The sequence below is a fragment of the Lolium rigidum genome, chromosome 4 (assembly GCF_022539505.1).
Source record: "Lolium rigidum isolate FL_2022 chromosome 4, APGP_CSIRO_Lrig_0.1, whole genome shotgun sequence".
Classification (NCBI taxonomy): Eukaryota; Viridiplantae; Streptophyta; class Magnoliopsida; order Poales; family Poaceae; genus Lolium; species Lolium rigidum.
Genome location: NC_061511.1, coordinates 83671219 through 83693688, shown reverse-complemented (window position 1 = coordinate 83693688; position 22470 = coordinate 83671219). Strand labels below are relative to the sequence as shown.

Sequence of the window (22470 nt, the reverse complement as noted above, 5' to 3'; positions counted from 1 at the left end):
AAAGCAAGCCAAGAAAAATTTAATGATCCGAGGAAATGAAAGAAATGTGAGTACTTACTCACAAAACGTCGACTCTGCAACTCCAGGCGGCTAAGGATTTCTTTTTCGCGAGCAGCCTGTTGAGCTAGGTTGTCACTCAGTGAAGTTTCCGTGTCATGAAGTCTTTTTCGAAGATCTTCAACAGCGGCAACATCTGTTTCAGCTTTCTTACGAGCCTTTTCACTTTGCTCTAGTTTACGAGCAAGAGAGTCAGCACGCTTGTTGGCCTCTACGAGATTTTCTGACAAAATAGTCGACGAGAATCAAAGTCATGATAAAGAAATGATGGAGAGGTCGATGTACCGGAAGAAGTAGCAAAATAGTACCTTCGAGCTTGGTAGCATGATCACGGTACCCGATGAATTGGATACCGAGATGGATGAATTCCTTCATCGAAGGGCCGACAAAGAAAGATAGAGAAAGGAAGCATCAATAAAGTAAAAAAGTTCGACAGACAAAAAGTAAAGAAGAGAAGTCGAAAAGCAAAACAATGAGTCGACAAGCATATGAAATATTCGGAACATAAGAGAAGAAGTGAACAACTTACATCATCCAAGAAAGGAGTCGTGGAGCTACCAAGTAGTAAGGTAGGCTCCTTGGCTGGCTCGACCCTTGCCCTCTTTGGCGAAGGGGCACGGGGGCTTGCAGGTGGAGTAGGATGCTTGATGTTTTGCTGAGGAGGCGAGGTTTCATCTCCATCAGGCTGAGCATTCGAGACAACTAAAGTGCGCGACGTACTCGTTCGAGCAGCCGCGTCAATAGGTGGATCTTCATCCTCGTCACCGCTACAATAAAACGGCGACAATATAAGAATCAAAATAGACAAAAACATCGAGAGCAAGCAACAAAGAGCAATAGAGAACTTACGAGCCGACAAGAGCATCCTCGTAAGGATTGAAAGTTGTCCTCTTCTTCGGAAGGACCAACTTCTTTGGCGGGAGGTGCGCCGGCCTTGGAGGTGCCGAGATCGGCACCTTCGTCCCGTTCTCCTCTTGTTGCTTGGAGAAACAGCGGAATGAAGGGAGCGTGTCGAGTACGGTAGCCTCGGACTCGACTTCTTTTTCGGAGGAAGCCGCGGATTTTTGAGAACCCGCAACTTCACTCTCGTGGCGAGAAGTACCCTGGTTGTCATCGGTGACAACGATACGTTCTTCGACTTCTCCACCTTCGGGAAGAGGAGGAAGAGAAGCTAGAACAGGGTGGTTCTGCAAAAAAAAACAAGCAGTGTCGACAAAAAGTTATGCAAAAGACGCTAGCAAGATAGTAGTCGACAAATACTAAAAAATCGAGAGGACAAGATAGTACTGAAGAGGAAAAATTACCTCGGGAAGGCCATTGGTGCTACTATATGGCTTCACGCGGCAAGAGGATGGAATAGTATCCTTCTTGCTAAGCGGTGAAATTTTTCGGATTAGCTTCTCCAAGTCCTTCACAGGGAGATCTTTGGAGAGCCTCTCGACATCTTCTTCACCGAGCATACATCCAAAGGGGATTTTTGCGAGCTTGTAAGAGGCTGCACTCTAATCCTAAGGAAGTAGGTCGTGATCCGGACACCCGACGATTCCTTGCCACGGGTGTTCCGAAGCTCATGGATGCGAGTCATCGGCGCCTCGTCGCCAACTTCTCTTCTTCGGTGACTTCAGCATCCCAAGATCGGCGGCGAAGAATCTTGGCTCCTCCGTCGAAAGGAGCAATATTGTACTCCGCCGAGTCGAAGCTTTCTTCGTGCACATAGAGCCATCTCTTGCGCCACCCTTGGACGGAGTCGGGGAACTTGGACGTCAAAGTACTCGACATCGGGGCGAACACAAATGACAACGCCGCCGATGTTATAGGCGACGTTGTGAGAGCCATTGCGGCGGAGGTAGAAGATGCGCTTCCACGGAGCCCAATTGGGTTGGACTCCAAGGAAGCACTCACAGAGAGTGATGAAAATCGAGATGTGGAGGATGGAGTTGGGTGTCGGCCGATGCAGCCGTAGCCCATAAACAAAGAGGAGACCGCGAAGGAACTCGTGGATAGGGGGAGAAAGGCCGCGGATGAGGTGGTCAACGAAACCGACCCGATATTCGATTGGAGGTGATGGATAGCTTTCTTCCTTGGGGAAGCGCAGGGCGTTCTCCTTCTTCGTGAACCCGAGCTTCTTTAGCAGGTTCATATCTTGATTGGAGATTTTGGATCTCTCCCACTCCAGATCTTCAGCGGTCATCTTGGACTCGGGCGTGTTGTGCCTGCTGAGTCGCGCACGCGGTGGCATCAACAGGAGTGGAGGAGAAAAGCGTGAGCGTGGTTGAGCTCAAGAGCTATGGGCGCAATGGAGGATTTTGGCAGAGGAGAGCAGAGGAGCGCCACGAGCGAAAGTATGGAAGGAGGAAGACGACGACCTTAAGTAGAGGTGCGGTGAATCGACGCACCGTTGGATGAAGAAATTGTGAGATAGATGGTGTACACGTGGACAAGGGGTAAAAATGAAATTTCACTTAGAAGGGAAGGAACAGGCGCTACAGTGCGTGCGCCAGGAAAAGTGGAGGACGTGTGTCCCCCACTTGCACGACGTGTCAACTTGATGAGAAATTTGGGCCCACAAGGCAGAGAGAGCGTAGTTCTCGCGTTTTCCCGATACAATGATCGTGGCTATCGTCAGCAATGATGTCACCTTGGCAAGAGAAAATCTCGGCTATGAAGCTTCATAAGAACGGCGACAATAGAAGATTGTTGATTATTCCGAGAGCCTTCGGTCAAATACAAGGTTTTGATCAAATGCTCGGGGGCTACTCTGAAACAATGAAACACTCGAGAATGACAAGATAGAAATGGCGAGAGCCTATGATCAAATACAAGCATTTGCTCATAGCCTCGGGGGCTACTCCCATTGGGAGCGCTGGTCACGCACCCGATAGATATGAAAACTTCGAGAAAGAAGGAAAATATAGTAACATAAGGCGTTGAGCCTACACCCAAGCACAAGTCCTTGGCTGTAGCCTCGGGGGCTACTCCCATCGGAAACGCTGTTCGCGTGCCCGATGAAATTATAAAAAAAAAAGAGAAGGAAGACGAAAAAGTGCGCATATTTGGAGTTATATAAATAACTCTACATATACTCCCATCGGGAGGGCAATATAAGTCATCCGTTGACTCAATAAAATATGCTATTCCAACAGCCGAAAAAGCACTCGACAATATATTCTCAGAGCGCCAAAGTTGCGAATAATCTCTGAATGCCGCAAAACTTTGCGAAGGTAAGACCCCAGATCCGTTCTGAGTGGCGTGGTGCCGTCTCTCGAAGTCGGTTTGCTACTTTTTTCCGTATCAACGGATACGAAGAAAAATCCTAACGGACGCGTTAGGTACCCGATAAAATATGACTGGGACTCGACAGAATGGTAAGACCTTAAGCGGCACCTGTCGAACTTTACACCGGTATCCCGAGATCATGTCCGGGGACGTGATCTTGAAGTAGGTTTTTGCGGATTGCCACTAGAGCAGTTAACTAGTACCTGATCCGTCAGATGAACTATCCCCAACTACCATTATCCCTGTACAATATATAATTACGTATCCAAAGATATGTGATAAAGTTCGACAGAGCTATTGAATGAATATAAAGTTGGAGATTTTCCCTGATTCTGCGATTCAAGCAAAATCTCGAGGGCTACTGACATAGGCATCCCCAATGGGCCTGCCGAAGATGGTACCCGGGGTATACTGAAGGCCCATGACTCGAAGGATAAGGAGAATCGGAAGCCCAAATTACTATTAAGGAAAGCTAGAGTTGTATTAGGAAATAATACTCGTAATCTTGCAGGATGGATTGGAAACCCTCCCGGATTCTGTAACTTGTGTACTACGAATCCCTCAGCTCCGCCTCCTATATAAGGGGGAGTCGAGGGACAAAGAAAGTATCGATTCATTGTCTCACAAAACCCTAGTTTTCATATCGTCGAGGACTTTTCGGCTGAAACCTTCAAGATCTACTTGCCCTCTACTTCCGACTAAAACCCTAGTCTACAACCTGTAGGCATTGATAAGTTAATCCCTTGTCAGTCACCTCTAGTGAAACTATATTTTAATTCCGTCACATCTTATGTGCTTTACTTGGAGCGTCTGTGTGCTTTTATTTTCATTTTGTTATTTTAAGTTTTCTTAATAAATCGGATCCTAACATGCTTGTGTGGGAGATAGACACGCTCCGCTTTTTCATTTGAACACTTGTGTTCTTCGTTTTATTTTTAATGTTCATGGCAAAAGCTGAAAGCCGCTGCATTTATTGTTATTTGGTTGGAAACAGAAAATGCTTCATGTGGTAATTGGTATATTGTCTTGAATAATTTGATACTTGGCAATTGTTTTGAGCTCTCAAGTAGATCATGTTTAAGCTCTTGCATCATGTAGTTTGAACCTATTAGTGGAGAACTACCGTAGAGTTTGTTGAAATTTGGTTTGCATGATTGGTCTCTCTAAGGTCTAGATATTTTACGGTAAAAGTGTTTGAGCAACAAGGAAGATAGTGTAGAGTCTTATAATGCTTGCAATATGTTCTTATGTAAGTTTTGCTGTACCGGTTTATACTTGTGTTTGCTTCAAACAACCTTGCTTGCCAAAGCCTTGCACTGAGAGGGAATGCTTCTCGTGCATCCAAAACCTTGAGCCAAAACTTATGCCATTTGTGTCCACCATAACTACCTACTATGTGGCATTTTTCTGCCATTCCAAGTAAATACTTCATGTGCTACCTTTAAACAATTCAAAACTTTATTACTCCTTATTTGTGTCAATGTTTTATAGCTCATGAGGAAGTATGTGGTGTTTTATCTTTCAATCTTGTTGGGCGGACTTTCACCAATGGACTAGTGGTATATACATCCGCTTATCCAATAATTTTGCAAAAAAGAACTGGCAATGGGGTGCCCAGCCCCAATTAATTAACTTTCATTAATAATTATCTTCACATGTTTTGCCCTGATTTATCAGTAAGCAACTTAATTTTGCAATAGACACTCCTCCATGGTATGTGAAATGTTGGAAGGCACCCGAGGATTCGGTTATCCATGGCTTATGAAAGCAAAAGGTTGGGAGGAGTGTCATCTATAAATGAAACTAAAATACATGTGTAAACAAAAGAGAAGAGGGATGATCTACCTTGCTGGTAGAGATAACATCCTTCATGGGAGCCGCTCTTTGAAAGTCTGTTTGACAAGGGGGTTAGAGAGCCCACTACCATTCGTTGACAACAACAAACACCTCTCAAAACTTTATTTTTATGCTCTCTTTATGATTTCAAAACTTGAAAAGATCTAGCACATGATTTAATCCCTGCTTCCCTCTGCGAAGGGCCTTTCTTTTACTTTATGTTGAGTCAGTTTACCTACTTCTTTCTATCTTAGAAGCAAACACTTGTGTCAACTATGTGCATTGATTCTTACATGCTTACTTATTGCACTCATCATATTACTTTGTGTTGACAATTATCCATGAGATATACATGTTGAAAGTTGAAAGCAATTGCTGAAACTTAAATCTTCATTTGTGTTGCTTCAAAACCTTTTATTAAGAATCTATTGCTTTATGAGTTAACTCTTATGCAAGACTTTTTGATGCTTGTCTTGAAAGTACTATTCATGAAAAGTTTTTGCTATATGATTCAGGTTGTTTAGTCATTATCTTTTTGTTAGCAAACTATAGACCATTGCTTTGAGTCACTTCATTCATCTCATATGCTTTACAATAGTATTGATCAAGATTATGTTGGTAGCATGTCACTTCGGAAATTATTCTTTTTATCGTTTACCTACTCGAGGGCGAGTAGGAACTAAGCTTGGGGATGCTTGATACGTGTCCAACATATCTATAATTTATTATGTTCCATGCTAGTTTTATGATAATATCTACATGTTTTATTCACACTTTATAATGTTTTTATGCATTTTCTGGGACTAACCTATTAACAAGATGCCACAGTGCCAGTTCCTGTTTTCTGCTGTTTTTGATTTCAGGAAAGTTGGTTTACAAATATTCTCGGAATTGGACGAAAGAAAATCCCACGGCCCTATTTTCCACGGAGTGTTCCAGAAGACCGAAGAAGAGTCGAGGAAGGCCAGCAGGGGGCCCACACCATAGGGCGGTGCGGGGGGCCCCACTGTCGCGCCGACATGTGGGGAGGGATCCCCCTGGCTCCCCCGACGCTGCCCCTTCGCCTATTTATTCCTTCGTCTCGGAAAACCCTAGTACCGAGAGCCAAAATACGAGAACAGTTCCAGAGACGCCGCCGCCGTCAACCCCATCTCGGGGGGTTCAGAAGATCTCCTCCGGCACCCTGCCGGAGAGGGGAATCATCACCGGAGGGCTCTACATCACCATGCCCGCCTCCGGATTGATGCGTGAGTAGTTCATGCTTGGACTATGGGTCCATAGCAGTAGCTAGATGGTTGTCTTCTCCTATTACGCCATCATGTTTAGATCTTGTGAGCTGCCTATCATGATCAAGATCATCTATTTGTAATGCTACATGTTGTGTTTGTTGGGATCCGATGAATATGGAATACTATGTCAAGTTGATTATTGATCTATCACATATGTGTTATTTATGATCTTGCATGCTCTCCGTTGCTAGTAGAGGCTCTGGCCAAGTTGATACTTGTAACTCCAAGAGGGGGTATTTGTGCTAGATAGTGGGTTCATGCCTCCATTGAATGCGGGACGAAGTGACGAAAGTTCTAAGGTTGTGGATGTGCTTGTTGCCACTATGGATAAAACATCAATGCTTTGTCTAAGGATATTTGTATTGTTTACATTACGCACGTACTTAATGCAATTGTCCGTTGTTTGCAACTTAATACTGGAAGGGGTGCGGATGCTAACCCGAAGGTGGACTTTTTAGGCATAGATGCATGCTGGATGGCGGTCTATGTTCTTTGTTGTAATGCCCTAAGTAAATCTCATAGTAGTCATCATAATATGTATGTGCATTGTTATGCCATCTCTATTTGTCAATTGCCCAACTGTAATTTGTTTACTCAACATGTTATTTATCTTATTGGAGAGACACCACTAGTGAACTGTGGACCCCGGTCCATTCTTTTACATTTGAAATACAACCTACTACAATCATTGTTCTCTTTTGTTTTCTGCAAGCAAACATCATTTTCCACACCATACGTTTAATCCTTTGTTTTCAGCAAGCCGGTGAGATTGAAAACCTCACTGTTAAGTTGGGGCAAAGTAGTTTGATTGTGTTGTGCAGGTTCCACGTTGGTGCCGGAATCTCTGGTGTTGCGCCGCACTACACTCCTTCACCAACAACCTTCACGTGATCTTCATCTCCTACTGGTTCGATAACCTTGGTTTCTTACTGAGGGAAAACTCGCTGCTGTACTCATCATACCTTCCTCTTGGGGTTCCCAACGGACGTGTGCTTTACCGTCACAAGCACGCACTGAAAACCAATTCTGTGGCGCACGCGTTTCTGTGGCGCACCTAAGCACACGTGCGCCACAGAAACCTTAATTCTGTGGCGCATGGGCCGGTACGTCACAGAAACCTTATTTTTGTGGCGCACCTCCCATGCGCCACAGAATCCATTTTTGGTGCGCCACTGATGAGGCTTTTCCTACTAGTGTGAGAAAGGCTTATGCCTAGATGTATCCACCTGATGGAGTTCCACTCACGGGATGTTGGATGCTAGTATTTTGTATAGAGAAGCTTTGGATCAATATGCTCAACAAAATCCTAATTACAAATGGCAGCCTACTGATCAAGAGTGGACACTATATGGCAGAATGCAACCAATCTTAAAAGCATTTGCTGAGGTGACCACTGTACTATCAGGTTCGAACTACCCTACTGCTAATATCTTTTATCCATACATCATGAATGTTAAGATTGCTGTGAACACCCACGCTGTGCAAAGTAATGATGAGAATTTGAAGGCGATGGGAAAGGCAATGCTTGACAAGTTTGATAAATACTGGGATAGCACTTATACTGAGAATGGCAATGACATTGGGAGAAACAAAAGAAAGGTGAAGAACAATGTTATGGTCATTGCAACCATTCTTGATCCTAGGTTTAAAATGAAGCTTGTTGATTACTGTTTTAAGCAGTTGTATGGCAGAGAGAAAGGCATGCATGAGGCAGAAGACATCAAAGCAGAGTTTTTTTGATCTGTATGCTACCTATGAGGTAGAAAATCGACAGAAGGAGGTAGCCAACAGCAATGAACAAAGTGCAAGTTCTAGGAATCAAGCTACATCTATGTCCATATTGAGCGGGTTCCAGTCATTCTTGGAGGAGACAAATACAGAGCCATGTCAGTCTGAATTGACTTGCTATCTTGAGGACAAAACTCATCCCATGGCTGATCGTAATTTCAAAATAGTCGATTGGTGGAGGCTGAATGCTCATAGGTATCCTGTTATTGCAAAGATAGCAAGAAAGTTCCTGGCAGTACCAGCAACTAGTGTGTCTTCAGAGTCCACATTCTCTACAGGGGGTAGAGTTTTAGATGACTACCGCAGTTCCTTGCGCCCGAAAATGGTTGAGGCACTTGTTTGTGTCCGCTAGCTTCATAAAAGGATCAAAAGATAACTATATGAGGCCTACGATTCCAACTGTAAGTTTACTTGTCATTCTCTTGTCAGCCTTGAATCCCTGATCCTTTGTACACTAGAGTGAAAAATTTAATGCAATATCATTTATTTTTGCAGCAAGATGATAGTGATGATGATGTGGAATTCATACCATTTCCGGATTCTTCTGTGGGAAGCAATTAACGGAAGCCATCTTAATTTGACATAATCTTTTAATTTGTTGGAGACGTCATTTTTGTTCTTTGCCTATTGGAGACCTTTTTGTTATGTCTTAAGTACCGTGATGGTGTCTTCGAAATGTATCATGTTTGATGCTTGTTAGTGACTATTAAGTTTTCCTGGGAATAAAGCTATGCATCTATTAAGTTTAATTTATGTATTACACTAATTCTTATAATTAGCAAAAATGTTCTTATCGAGCAGCTCGCGAGCGCTCGCAAGAAGATAACGAACCGAGCCGAATAATGAGTTTAGCTCGTTAGTCATAACGAGCTTAACGATCCGAGTCTTAACGATCACGAGCCTTAACGATCCGAGCTTTAACGATTCGAGCTGCTCGATATTCCACCCCTACATGTTCGCCTCCCTCCCTCCCTCCCCCCTCTCTCTCTCTCTCTCTCTCTCTCTCTCTCTCTCTCTCTCGTGACTTAGGCTACGATTAGCGCTAAGGCGAGTTCTCAACAATGAGTTGTCTCTTGTCCTCTCTAGGACGATCCATGTCGGCTTTATATACACGACTGAGTTAGGATTGCAAATTTACCCGAGTCAGTTCAGGAGGCTGTGTCCCTAAGGGATCCGACATCTATCTACTTGTACTCTACTCCAAGTCTATTTGTGTCGTGTTGCTGCAGGACTCCTATTGGACCGACCTAGGTGTGAGCTAGCACATGTCTCTTTGTGCAAGCCCACTAGGAAGTGGCGGCGATAAGTCGGCTATGAGCCTCCCTAGCCACATGGGTCATCTCCACCCTGGGGGACTACCTATTTGGTATTCCCTCGACAGTATTCTCCTTCCCTTCTTCCTCATCCTTGCTATGCTTCTCCTTGCTTCTCTACCTGTCAGCCATCGCCGGCCGGCACAACCTCACCAATACCACCTACAGAATCACATGTATCACTAGCTCCTGCACCGCCGACTACGCAACCATGGTCCAACTATCCCACAGATGTGAGAGCTCTCTGACCAGACACCGAGATACTAGTGCAACTCGTCTTCCTCCCGTGCATTTGTTTTAAATTAATGGTTGCCTTGGTCTACAATTGTGTTCCATGTGCCTAGATTTTAGATAATTGGATCTTCTTCACTGGATTTTCGTTGGTCTATGTATCATTTGTAATGATATAATATAAATTTACAGTTCCCTTGGTGATCTATTTTTTTATTCTATGGTGAATTAGAACTTAGTCGAGTCGTAGTTCATGTCAAGGAGGTTGTGTTCCCTCTATTTTCCCAAACGTTTAAATTCGACTGTGTTTTCATTCTCCAGTTTTCTAGCTAGCTCACTCAGAATTACACCCGTCATTGGTCTTGGTCTAGTCTACCAAGCACTAACTACAATACTACATATAAGGAAAATAATATAATCTCCTTCCAACCGACCGATCCACACGACAAAGTCGATCTGGTTCTCCCCCTAACGACCCATCCTAAACAAGTGCTAAGGGAGACGAAGACCGAGGACCACTACCGGCCACAAGAAGAGTTGTGTCAATGACATTCAGTACTAGTACATCAACATGCTGCTCTACGGTAAGTACCTAAGCCTATATGGTTTATAAGTGGTCTTTACCATGGCCAGTGGTATTTATGTTGATCCTATAAAAAAGAACTAATATCAATATTAGAATGAATCTAGTTGTGCTTAAAACCCTAATTAGACCCTATTCAATGTCAACTACTAATGTTATAGCTCTAATTGCTTTTGGGTTAATGTTAATTTAAAGCTATTAAGATTTGTGGTGTTGTAAGCATTGAATGAACATTATACGTTTATGTTCAATTTGGAGTTCAACCCTAATAACCATGCTCAAGTTTTATGTTCTAAATATAATGGCATGAGTTTAAGGTTACAACCCATTCATGTTTTTAAATTGTCTAATGAATAGATCAGTGCTAATTAATCACGACAAGCTAATGTTGACTCAAGATGTTGATTAAACTAGAAGGATACCCCGCGCGTTGCAGCAGGAATTTCTCCGATAACTCTATTTTGTAAAAAACAAAAGGATATAAATTGATTGGAATAGGATGTTATTTGTAGGAACATGCATTATTCAATTGGCGTAAATAGTCAAGAGGCTAACTTAAAAAAACTGACTTGAAATGGTTATGTAGTTGGCGGGTAAAAGTGGATGATGTGGATAATTGGATGGCTTAAAAAATAGATGATGTGGCTTGCATGTAGGGTATTAATGAATGTTAGTAGGGGATGACATGGAGAATTGGGTGGCTAATAGAATGAATGATGTGGATAGCTTGCATGTTGAGATAGACAACTTAAATGACCCTCTAGTGGGGTTCTGCTTTATAAGAGATATAGATTAGCATGTATGTGCTCAGAGAGAAAGGAGAAGTAGGGGCACAAATAATTTCTAGTAACTCTATAATTTGTCCTCATTTCAGAAATTCCAAACCTAGAAAATTTTCCAAGCGTCGAACCTAGAAGAATGGGACTGAGTTGAAGATGTGTAGATCGGGAAGCTCCCCTGATAATGCTGCATCGCTATCTCTCCCCCCTCCCCCCTCCCCACGGGATCCCGCATTGTAATTGTCGTGCGAGGGCATCAACATCATGACAAATTGGGGGACAACTTGAAGAGGGGGAAGATGGGATTGCAGTGATCAGATGGGAAACGGTGATATATAACAGAAGCGAAGGCATGAGAGTACAACAACATAAGAAGTCGGCTTCGATATATTGAAGTCTCTCCTACCTTGGATTTTCCCTTAAATCTAACCCTAACCTTATTTTATACGAAAGGGAAAATATTCTTCTTTGAATAAAATTTTATTACCAAAAAAAAGATTAAAATGCACATTATTTGTTGCTTACATTGCATATACTACTTTGTACTAAATCTGAGTCAATTAAATAGGACCGGAGGGTGTAAGTTTAGTCAAAGTCAACCTTGGTAAAGTTTGATTAAGAAAAATATCAACGTTTATAATAGTAAATTCTTAAAAAAGGTAAGGCCGTTGCGATCCCAGCATCCTCAGCGTTTGGACGGCGCTCTGGGGCCCATTGTCGGTGTGAGGGCTGCGGTTCGGGTCTGGCCCGCTGCTGCATGGTGGACGTGTGTCTGTTTGGGCCTGCTCTATCTTTCCGTCGGTGTGGGGTTGGGGGGTTTGACTGGTCGACCGCGTTCTCGATTCGTGGTGGAGTTTCTTCTCTGGCTGCCGCTAGGTCTCCTCTCGGATCCGGCAGATCCTCCCTCTCCGCTGGCTGGTCTTGCCGGCTGCGGCGGCTTTGCTCTCCAATCTGGCGGCTCCTCTCTCTTCATCGGCGATCTGGGTCTGGAGGGGCTGTTTCTTTGGCGGGATTTATTCGCCTGTTCGTTTGGCCGGAGTGGCCCGCTGGTTTACCCGAGGTACCTTCATTCTTCTTGATTTTTTCCTCTTTCTTTTTCGGATGGCTCTGCGTTGATGGTCTATCTGTGTGCTGCTCATTGTTCTTTGTACCTATATAAGAAACGGCCGTGTTCTAATCGATTGTTGTTGTGGAGTCGGCATACTGCTCGGAGGCGGCAGCGTCGGGATCCGTCTCTTCGGCATGCTTCACAGTTGGGGGCGTTGAATCCGGGCGGTGCTGGTGGTGGGTTGCTGGTTACTGCTCTTCCTCTTCACTGTAGGTTTGCGGGATTTCCCTCTTTTTGTTTTTCCCTTCGATTACTCAGATTGATTGCTCTGTCTAAAACTTGGTTGCAATTTATAGGTTCTCTTTTTTGTTCTAAGATGGTGGTTCTTCTGTTGCCAACACACACAAACGCCTCAGCAGCACCTACTTCATAAGTTGTTGTTCATGTAGGGCCACTGGAGACTGAGCTCCCACCTGCACTTTTTGTAAATATTTTCGGTTCGTGAAATGTGCGAACCTCCGGCTAAATGCATCTAATACTCTTCACTTGTGCAGGACGAACTTGTGCCGTTGCATCTAGGCATGCACCGGCAGAGGCAAATGGTGTAGAGGACCAGGGCTCATCAAGCAACAAGAATGCACGGTCGGGGCATGTGCTAACACAGCTTATTCACGTCACGACGAAGTTCCAGACCGGCGACATTCACCTCTACACGATGGATCCCGTGCCTCTGATCATGTTGCTGATCGCGCCCGACACACGGTCTTCTTCGTGGCAGGGGTAAACTCATGGATACTGCAGTTTATACCCTCGCTAATTTGAGTAATTTCAACCTTGATTGTCTTTTCTGCCTGAAATTGTTGTGCTAAATCTCCTTACCCGAAACCGTTTTAGCCTTAACCTATTCTGTTTAGATTTAGCTGACCATGCGTGCATTATGATGACTCTGCATGTTTTGTTTACACATCTTGGGTTAGGAATAGAAATTTAGTTTGAGTGAATAATTTGCTTAGCCTATGATCTCTTCGTCTAGCTTATCTAACAGTTCAGTTACTACTGTTGTCATCCTGCATAGGAAACAGTGATGCATTTCTGCTTTACTGGCCCCTTGGCTGATGCTCCCCGTGTGTCTGAAATTTTCTATGACAAATACCGGCTATGTATTCATGGTTCCTAGACCTGCCATCAAGTTTGGGCATACACACGATTTAGAAAGAAAGAACTTAGGATTCACATTTAGCTTGGCAACATGTGAGAAAATTGCATGATTGAATTTGAAACATTTGTCAAAGGTGAAGTGCCTATCAAAATTACTATGTATACTTCAAGCTCTCACTTACAACATGAATGGTTTACTACTTTTGTTCACCAATCAAAATTGCATGATTGATTACCGACAATGTAGCAATACCTTAGAACTATCCTGGTTTGTTTCAGGTTCCGAAATCTGCTACTGCATGGGGGTTTGATTTTTTACTCCATAATCAAAAAGTGTATAGAAGTATAGATATTGCCTGATTTTCTGGTTTCATATACCAATGCTTTTCGGGGGGGGGGGGGGGGGTTAACTCTTATTTTATATGATTAGTTGCACATACCGAAATATAAGCCATGCCTCATTTTCCAGGCCTATAGATTGCACGGCCATGGCTGCTAAAAAAAAGTGACAAGATCAGTAGAACATGGACTCCTTTGAAGAATGTAAACCCGAATTCATGTGGATATCAAGTGCAGCAGCACGAATTCGCCTCCTTGGTTCAACAATAGCTATTGACTGCATCTAATCACCATCTCTTGCAGGTCGATCATACAGGCTGATTATCCTTCAGCACATTTGCGCCGTCCTTCAGCTGCCCATCAATTCCATCCATACCATCCACCATAGCAATGGCCCTTCGAGGGGTATATCGGCATAGGGATACTGTCGGATGGTGTCAACTCCTAGACATCAGCCGTCCCAAAGTTCTGCCATGGCGACCACATGCCCACCGAGTTTGCCGCTGTGGAGTGTGCATGGGAGAGCACACACAAGACGGTCAAAGTTGAGAATCATTCCCCAAACAATAGGCGGATCAGCTCTATGCAGCATCATTGACTTACCAGCCACCCCACCAGGGCGTGGCAAGAAAAGGCGCAGCGTCAGTCCAACTGTCTACAAATAGTTAGAGGGAGGCTGCCTAGAATTACTAATTAGAAATAGAAAGAAAAATAAAATACTTTCTCTGATCCAAATTAACTGGCGCAGCGATATACTATGTATTATCAGCTCCCATTACATAAATTAAGTAATTCTTTTTTTTTGCCCAATACAATTGAGTGGTGAACTAATATTTTGTGTTTATTTGCATGTGAGTTCTTGAAGTTGTTAGTACATGCTCTAAATGAACTTTAGTCACAACTTTTTTGTGGGAACTGAAATGTCAGTAATCTTCTTGATTAGCAGGTCATACAAATTTCATATGCATGCGTGTTAATGTATTCTGAGCTTCTCACTGGTCAGATCTGAAACAGGTGTGACCCAACCATTGTCCCTGAAGCAGCTGTTAGTCTTGGTTTATATCTATGCACGCCCCATCCTTGGTTTGATATACCCCTATCATGTGTTTGGGTTCTTCATTTTCCAACGTTTTGTTGGTATTCCTTTTGCAGTTTATCTTGGTTCATCTATAATTTTTTAGGATAACCACGATTTCCCGCAGAAAAAGACAAGTAACATTCTAGCAGAGTGCCGCCAGAGTGTTACTTAGGGATGGACGCGGATAGTGTTCAGTCTGTTGTTCCCATGTTGCAGTTTTTTGCGAGATATCTGTTAAGGATGGCAAGATTGTATGTGTAAGATATTTATGCTTATCTGTCCGTGAAACATATTGACCTTTAATTTTACCACAAATATTAGTTTGGTGTTAATTTCGTCAAGCAACACATGAGATACTGTAGGCCGGGTGTAGTCTTAAACCTTTTATGTAATAAAGCTCTTTATTGAAAAAAGAGATATTTTTAGCAGCTCTTTGTCTGGTACTGAACATGACAAAAGGCTATTTGAACAACTAAAATTTCATTCAGGGGTGTGGTGACTGGTGAAGCGCCGTAACATGCGAGACAAAGTGCGTGATATATTCTTCTACAATCCAAACCTAATACACCACCGCGATGGCATAAAAAACACGCACGCTGCCCCATCGCCCCGTTCTGTATCGATCTTTCATCACATATGCAAGCCGTCTGAGAACGTGAGGCAGGCGGCGCGGCGAAGCGCGCTGTCCATCTAGTTGATATTATTAGGACCATCCTGAAATTTCCGCGTAATCGTTCCAAGTCATTCCTTTCTTTCCAAGAATTTTGCAGCAAGTTATAAAAAGGAAAATGGAGCTTGGAACTTTCCATCTGACCTGCTCAACGGACAGAGCGCTTCCCGCCGCACATGGAGACTCGGAGTCAGGTCTACCTGGCAGCTTGGCCCCACGCCAGCCTCGTCCCGGCCCGACGTGTGATACACACCAAACCAAAGCTGGCCTCGCATTGCATCGCTGATACGTCACCACCGGGGAAGCCCGTCCTGCCTCCTCCTCCTCCTCCTCTCGCCTCCTCCAAATCGATCGAGAGGAACCCTAGCCTCACGAATGGAGGACTCGAACAGCGCCGAGATCGACCCGCCGCCGGTGCCGCCGGCGGTCCACCGGCGCCCGCCGCGCCCGCGGAGAGGCGACGTCACCCCCGAGGGCTTCGTGGCCGCGCTTCGCCGCCGGCTTAGCTCCGGCGCCGCGGTGGCCGCGCGCGCCAGCTTCGCGGCGGACTCCGGGGACGAGTCCGGCCCCGCCGAGCCCTCCTCGTCGCACCGCCGCGCCGGCTCAGGCGGGGACGCCTCGTCCGCCGCCGCCGGCGGCGGAGGAGGCGGAAGCGGAAGCGGCGTCGACTTCACCGCGTTCAGCTTCCGCGCGGCCTCGCCTGTCCACCGGAAGGCCAAGGAGAGCCCCCTCAGCTCCGACGCCATCTTCAAGCAGGTGATCGAGCTCCTCCCCATTTTATTCACAGGACAGCTCTTCGTTTAAATGCTTGGCGCTCCATCGGCTGCTCTGTATTTCTTTTCTGGGTTCCATAAGTCATCTCTGTCATGTGTAGTTCAGGCGTTTCCATGTGCCTGTGTGTTGAAAGGTGTTGTTAATTTGGTGTGGATCTCACACCTTTCAGGCCGCTGACGTGCGACAAGGTACAAATCTAGTAGTACTAGTACGATTGTTGGAAACTAGCTCACGAAACCACGTGATTAGTGCGGTTAGTAGTTGCATGATTTGTGTAGAGGTGGAGTTTGTTGAGATGCTCACCAGAACGCATCATATATATTAGTGATTTAGGTAACTCAGAACGCATATGCTGAAATGGGACGGACAGAACTATCCTTTTCGCCAATTATTTGTCTCTGGCCTTTTGTCATATTTTCGCCTGAGCTGCATTTTATGATGTCATAACTTCTAGCTGCTAGAGCCTCTGTTCCCTGATACTTTTCTTTGCCATATAACAGAGTCACGCAGGCCTTTTCAACCTATGTATTGTTGTTCTGGTTGCAGTGAATGGAAGGCTTATTATCGAGAACTTAATGAAGGTTCTTATCTGCCTTTTCTCATCTGGAAAAATATATACCATCCCCTTAACTTCTTCATACACATAATGCATTTGTGTAGTCTTTTTTACTCCTGATTCTTGTTTGCAGTATGGCTTATTGATACGAACTGGATTTTGGTTTAACTCTAAATCATTTCGAGATTGGCCACTTCTAATGTGCTGGTAATGTTCAGTTCTGCTATAGTGTGTGCCACTCTGCTTGTTTAATAATGCGTTCTATTCGTTTTTATGATATCTTATTCTTCCAGCCTTACTCTGCCGGCCTTCCCCCTGGGTGCATTTGCAGTTGAGAAGTTGGCGTTCCGTAACGATATTACTGATGCTGTAAGCTAAGACTCTCTTAACTCGTGTACTATACATTTTGTATTTTTGTTACTGATACTCTGTATTCTGAAAAACAGTTTATGGAGTTGTCCACTTATTATAATATGGATCATGGGTTCTCTTGTGCCATCTCATTTCTTCATAGTTTTGTATGCTGTAACAACTAAACACCGATTTTGTGTTCATTTTTTTTTGCAGGTTGCTACCTTAGTCCATGTCATTCTTATAACTGCTGAAATTGTATATCCAGTCCTTGTCATTCTTATGTAAGGACATGCTCATGCACCTCTTTGAATATGTGGTGTGGATTATGTATTTTGTTGATCAAGTGATATTTTCATCTTTTTTGTCAAGAATTGTATATCATTGGTTTGCATCGTCCTAATACCACATCCTGCACTTGGTTCAGGTGTGATTCAGCGGTTGTATCTGGATTTTTGTTGATGTTCATTGCCTGCATTGTTTGTCTGAAGCTTGTATCTTTTGCACATACAAACCATGACATAAGGCGATTAACCATAAGCGATAAGAAGGTATGTTTCCATCATTATCCTTTTCTTTTATGTGACATTTCTTCTCATTTCGCTTACAGATATATCCGAACTGTTACCCAGCACTATCATAATCCTACACCGTATATAAATGAACCAAGGTTTATGTACTAGTATTGTCATTCCCCCTCATTACTATTCCACTTATTTTCTGGGATGATGCATGCTGTAGCAACAGTAATTAATGACAAGGCAAATGACCACATGGGAGAGGTAAAAGGAAAATTTGTTCAAAGTTACCTCCAAATGGTTGACATGTATTTTGGGGCAAAATTAAATGATAGTTATATTGGAACAAATTAGATGACCTATTCTGATAGTGCTTCATTTTGAAAATGATATAGGCTATGCATTCTATGGTTCTACCCAAGGGCCCTACATAAATGTCTTACTTAATGGATTTGTTTTTTCAGTTCCTATAATATTCACGAAATACTATTTCTGTTCCCGTGCTCTTTTTCTGTGCAGTCTTTTTATTTTGGCTATATTGCTATCTTATTAATCTTTGTTTTGCATCACAATAATTTGCCATCTATTAGGTTGATAATGCATTCAGCACAGCTGACATGGATAATTTACAAGCTCCAACTTTGGGGAGCCTAATATACTTCATGATGGCTCCAACATTATGCTACCAGGTATTTTAATGATTGGCAATTCCAATTCAGTCGTGCAAACCCCAACTTCTGAAAGGGGGCTATTCTGATTTTGATGTTTTGATGATCCCCCCACCCCCATATTCATGTCGTATTTGGTGAAGAGGAAGCACCACACATTGTTTCTTATACATTTTCTTGCCTAGTATACCATATCAGTTTCCTCTTTTTTTAAAACAATATCACCGCACTCTCCTACATAATCTCGAACGGGAAATGTTTCTCTACAGAGATTATGATACAAAATCGGAAGTTCACATGCTTGTTAGCTGGACTCCCGTGGCTGCTTACTTGGCAGCGGAAGGGCAGAGTAGGTGGAATTCCGCAGCGGCCTTCGCAGTCGGGTATGTGGTGGAGTCGCAGGACACCGGCTGCGGCCTTCGCGGTCAACGTGTGGTGTTAATGGTGATCTTGGTCGACGAATGGTGTTAATGACGATCTTGGTGGAAGAAATGGCAGTAGTTCCTGCGAGTTTGCAACAGAATCCTCCAACAACTAGCCAATTTACGTTGCTAAATACAATGCTAGGGAAACAGGTCACAATATTCTAAATACTCTAAAAAAATTCTGTTATGTCAAAACTGTAGTATCTTGTGCCTACCGGATTAAATACTGTAGTTTTGAAATACTTTGGTTTTTGAAATACTTTGACAAGAGAATATGTAGCCATAGGCTGCGTTATGGTGATAAATAACGATTACTCCAAACCTTCTAAAAGTGCTTCCTGCGACCTGCCCTTCTTGACCCTGTTTTGAAAATGAGCTTTGCTCTTCTATGCGCTCTTGTGGTTCGCAAGAAGGAAAAGGGACTTCGAACAGGTTCTATCTGCAACATATCGTCTTGTCGGTGGTACTTTGCTGCTTCCACCTGAAACTGCTTGCAGGCCTTATAGAAAAGTGGCTTTGCAGTGGATTATGATAATCCAGCCTATCCAACCAGCTTTATCCTATTTTAGTGTTTGTTTTGACCCACTTTTATCTACTTTTGTGGCTATTCTTTCCACAGAGGATTATAAATTAAGCACATCACATCACAGTTAAGTGGCCGCAATCTAATCCTTGGACAATGATATCCCTCTGATCCTTTTCTTGGCTAGTTTTGATTCCAGTTTCGTGTATTTACATATTTAATATGTACATTTCACGTAGTCATCAACAACCGAACTTCTTACTGGAAATCTTCATATACAACGTCTACCTAGAGGCTCGTTTTGCTGGAAACCTTCATATACAATGTCAACCTAGAGGTCTCGAGTTAATTATCTTTCAGAGAATAAACTCTAGTCAGTATTCTGTTTCATTTGTCAGTTGACTGGCATTGAAAATATTATATGCTGTTATTTGGATTTTTTTTTTGTATTATCAAAGATTACCTTGCTGCGAAAGGGAATGTAGCAGATTGTGTGCTGTTAAAATGAACTAATTGGTAGTATTATTATGCAGCCAAGCTATCCCCGAACTTCATATGTTAGAAAAGGGTGGCTGATTCGTCAAATTATTCTGTACTTGATATTTACTGGTGTTCAAGGCTTCATCATTGAGCAAGTAAGTGATTTTATCTTTGTATGTCTCGTAAAATATTCAATGTGGTTCTTAATGATTTATTGATCTTTTTGAAATCGCAGTATATAAATCCAATCGTTGTGAACTCTCAACATCCATTGAAGGGAGGACTCCTAAATGCCATAGAGACCGTTCTGAGGCTCTCATTACCAAATGTTTACTTGTGGCTTTGCATGTTCTACTGCTTTTTCCATCTCTGGTAAATTCCTATTTCTTGGCATCAAGTGGATAGTTTAATCTCAGGAAATTGCAGGATGCAAGTCTCTGTTCTTAAATTTACACTAGAGATTATCCGCCGTATGAAAATAGTATCTCTTAACACTCTTAACAATGCAGAATTACAGTTTATACTTTCTTGTATTACACAGGTTAAATATACTTGCTGAGATTCTTCGATTTGGTGACCGTGAATTCTACAAAGATTGGTGGAATGCAAAAACAATTGATGAGGTGAAATACAAGAGTTTTTCAAGCTAGTCCTGATTTTCTCTCCTCTGACCAACAGACCTAATGTTGTCTATAATGTTTACTTCTGTTGCATGTGTTTATGTACTCGGATGGTATTAGTATTGGAGAAAATGGAACATGGTATGCTTCTCTTTTCTCTACCATGTTACTTTCTTGCAACCTTCTGGCAGTTAGAGACCATATTTGTCCATAAGCTTGCATTTTTGTCCAAGGAGTTAGAATGTTAGAATGTTTATCTTATTCAAAGAAACAGCATGAGAATATGACAAACTCAAACGAAACTGTTTCGACAAGAACAGCACATTTTCTATGATTAAACTTTACCAAATTTCATGTAGGTAAAGGAGTGGCAAATACCTCGAATTTTATTGATTTATGTTATATTGCTTGCTGTTTCTCCACTAATTTGTTTATTTGTTTTTAACTATTTTTTATTTATGTCTGCATTCACAGCCTGTGCATAAATGGGTTGTTCGCCATATATATTTTCCTTGCATGCGCAGTGGTATATCAAAGGTAAACTGCTAGCTGTTAGACTACTAAGCTCTTCATGCTTTGGCATAGTTTAAGCTGGGTCCTTTGTGCTGTTTTTCTTGCAGGAAGTTGCTGTCTTTGTATCATTTTTTGTATCTGCCGTGCTCCATGAGGTAAAACATGCCCCATTCTTTGCGCAGGCACTTCATATATCCACACCAGTTATTTAGCTCTCTTTTCCACTCTTTTTATCCAAGTTGGTTCTGAGCTTATAATAATAAAATGTTGCAGTTGTGTGGTTACGTCATTTTTTAATTATGTTAAATAAAAATTTGCTAGTTGGCCTGTTTTGATTAACTCATGATGCCTTATCTTAATTAATGTACACCAGTTATGTGTTGCTGTCCCCTGCCGAATTGTCAAGTTCTGGGCATTCTTAGGGATCATGCTGCAGGTATGTCAAAAATTACTGCTGAATGATAGGATAACGTGCCATCTCATTCACTTCATTTATTAGTATGTTGTTACTTTCTAAGTAAAAATGTGTCTGCTTTTGAGGATCATCTTGCATTTTGTATATATGTGGAATTTTGTTTGTAAGCAGGATGGATGGGCCCATCCTGTTATACCATCTGAGACAATGAACTTTGCTTATTCCATATCCTTTCCTCCCTTGTTACCAGATCCCCCTTATCATATTGACATCATACCTGAAGAGCAAATTCAGAGATACAATGGTTAGCCATCTTTACCATGTTTGTACTAAAAGGATATCTACTTTGATGTTAGACCAGTTCTAATTTGTGCCACCTTCAACAGGCCGGCAACATGATATTCTGGTTCTTTTTCTGCATCTACGGACAGCCTATGTGCGTTCTCCTGTACTACCATGATGTGATGAATAGGATTGGGAAGACGGGATAGAAGAACACATATCGCTCTTCCTGTTTATAGCAAAAGGATGTTACGACATGGAGCTGCATAATTTCCAACACTGGCATACATCCTTCCAGTCTTTCTTGGAAAATACAGTGCATAATTTTACCATGTTTTGTGACGGGTGGTTGCAGGCTTGTGACTGTACATAAGCTTCAGTCTGATATAGAATCCTGCCTAATTGCTGGCGGTGATAATTTTTTGTAGAAATGGAAGCTTTATTATCCCTGGCCTGTGCGTTACATATGCATACGGCCTTAATTATTTTACCGTGTATCATAAATTGTTAGGAAGCGTCCCAGTGCCCGTAGGGCAATTTGTTAATAAAAAATAATTACATTTGTTTCTCTTGAATAGAAGAGGCAACTGATGATGTAGTTTTTTTGTTTTGTTTTGTACAGATGTATCTAGACACAGATACATGTATCTAGAAAAAGTTCAGACTATTAATATTGTTGTTCCCGTAAGGTGATTGTGGGGCAATCAAAATAAGGTACTATTAATATCTTTTTTTTTTGAAAAGTGACGATGAAAAGTGGAGTATTTTATTTCTTGTAGTTATTGTAGCAGAAACCATGAAGCTACTATAGAATAAAGGTGCTCCAGTTGAAAAGTTATAATCGGGAAATTTCTTTTAAATTGCAGCCCATGCCCATTTGAAAATTGGGGCTAAGAGAGA

General features: G+C 42.6%; 1 protein-coding gene and 1 long non-coding RNA gene across 6 annotated transcripts; both read left to right on the top strand.

The window, feature by feature from the left end:
* Nucleotides 1–11953: 11953 nt before the first annotated feature.
* LOC124649176 lies at nt 11954–14528 on the top strand. Of its 5 annotated transcripts, none has more exons than XR_006986554.1 (5): nt 11954–12212; nt 12313–12469; nt 12557–12645; nt 12755–12980; nt 14001–14528. It is a non-coding gene; the product is annotated as an uncharacterized LOC124649176 (long non-coding RNA). The 5 variants fall into 5 exon arrangements; XR_006986552.1 differs by adding an exon at nt 13828–13901 and having other exon boundaries at nt 11954–12469; XR_006986553.1 differs by having other exon boundaries at nt 11955–12212; nt 12348–12469.
* A 1237-nt stretch (nt 14529–15765) lies between these two features.
* LOC124649174 (diacylglycerol O-acyltransferase 1-1-like) lies at nt 15766–22138 on the top strand. The gene is made up of 16 exons (XM_047188840.1): nt 15766–16201; nt 16720–16800; nt 16909–16982; nt 17069–17144; nt 17343–17410; nt 17554–17677; nt 18235–18333; nt 19794–19895; nt 19976–20112; nt 20282–20363; nt 20481–20501; nt 20835–20897; nt 20981–21028; nt 21247–21309; nt 21539–21592; nt 21675–22138. Exons 1-16 carry the CDS (start codon nt 15821–15823, stop codon nt 21777–21779), a joined length of 1578 nt encoding a protein of 525 aa, XP_047044796.1. The 5' UTR covers nt 15766–15820; the 3' UTR covers nt 21780–22138.
* Nucleotides 22139–22470: the final 332 nt, after the last annotated feature.

What these genes read in the sequence shown, in the direction of transcription:
- LOC124649174 (XM_047188840.1), top strand. Translation starts at nt 15,821, where the DNA reads ATGGAGGACTCGAACAGCGCCGAGATCGACCCGCCGCCGGTGCCGCCG. An exon ending in AAGGCTTCATCATTGAGCAA is followed by an intron (nt 19,896 to 19,975) that starts GTAAGTGATTTT and finishes TTGAAATCGCAG; the next exon opens with TATATAAATCCAATCGTTGT. An exon ending in TATCTGCCGTGCTCCATGAG is followed by an intron (nt 21,029 to 21,246) that starts GTAAAACATGCC and finishes AATGTACACCAG; the next exon opens with TTATGTGTTGCTGTCCCCTG.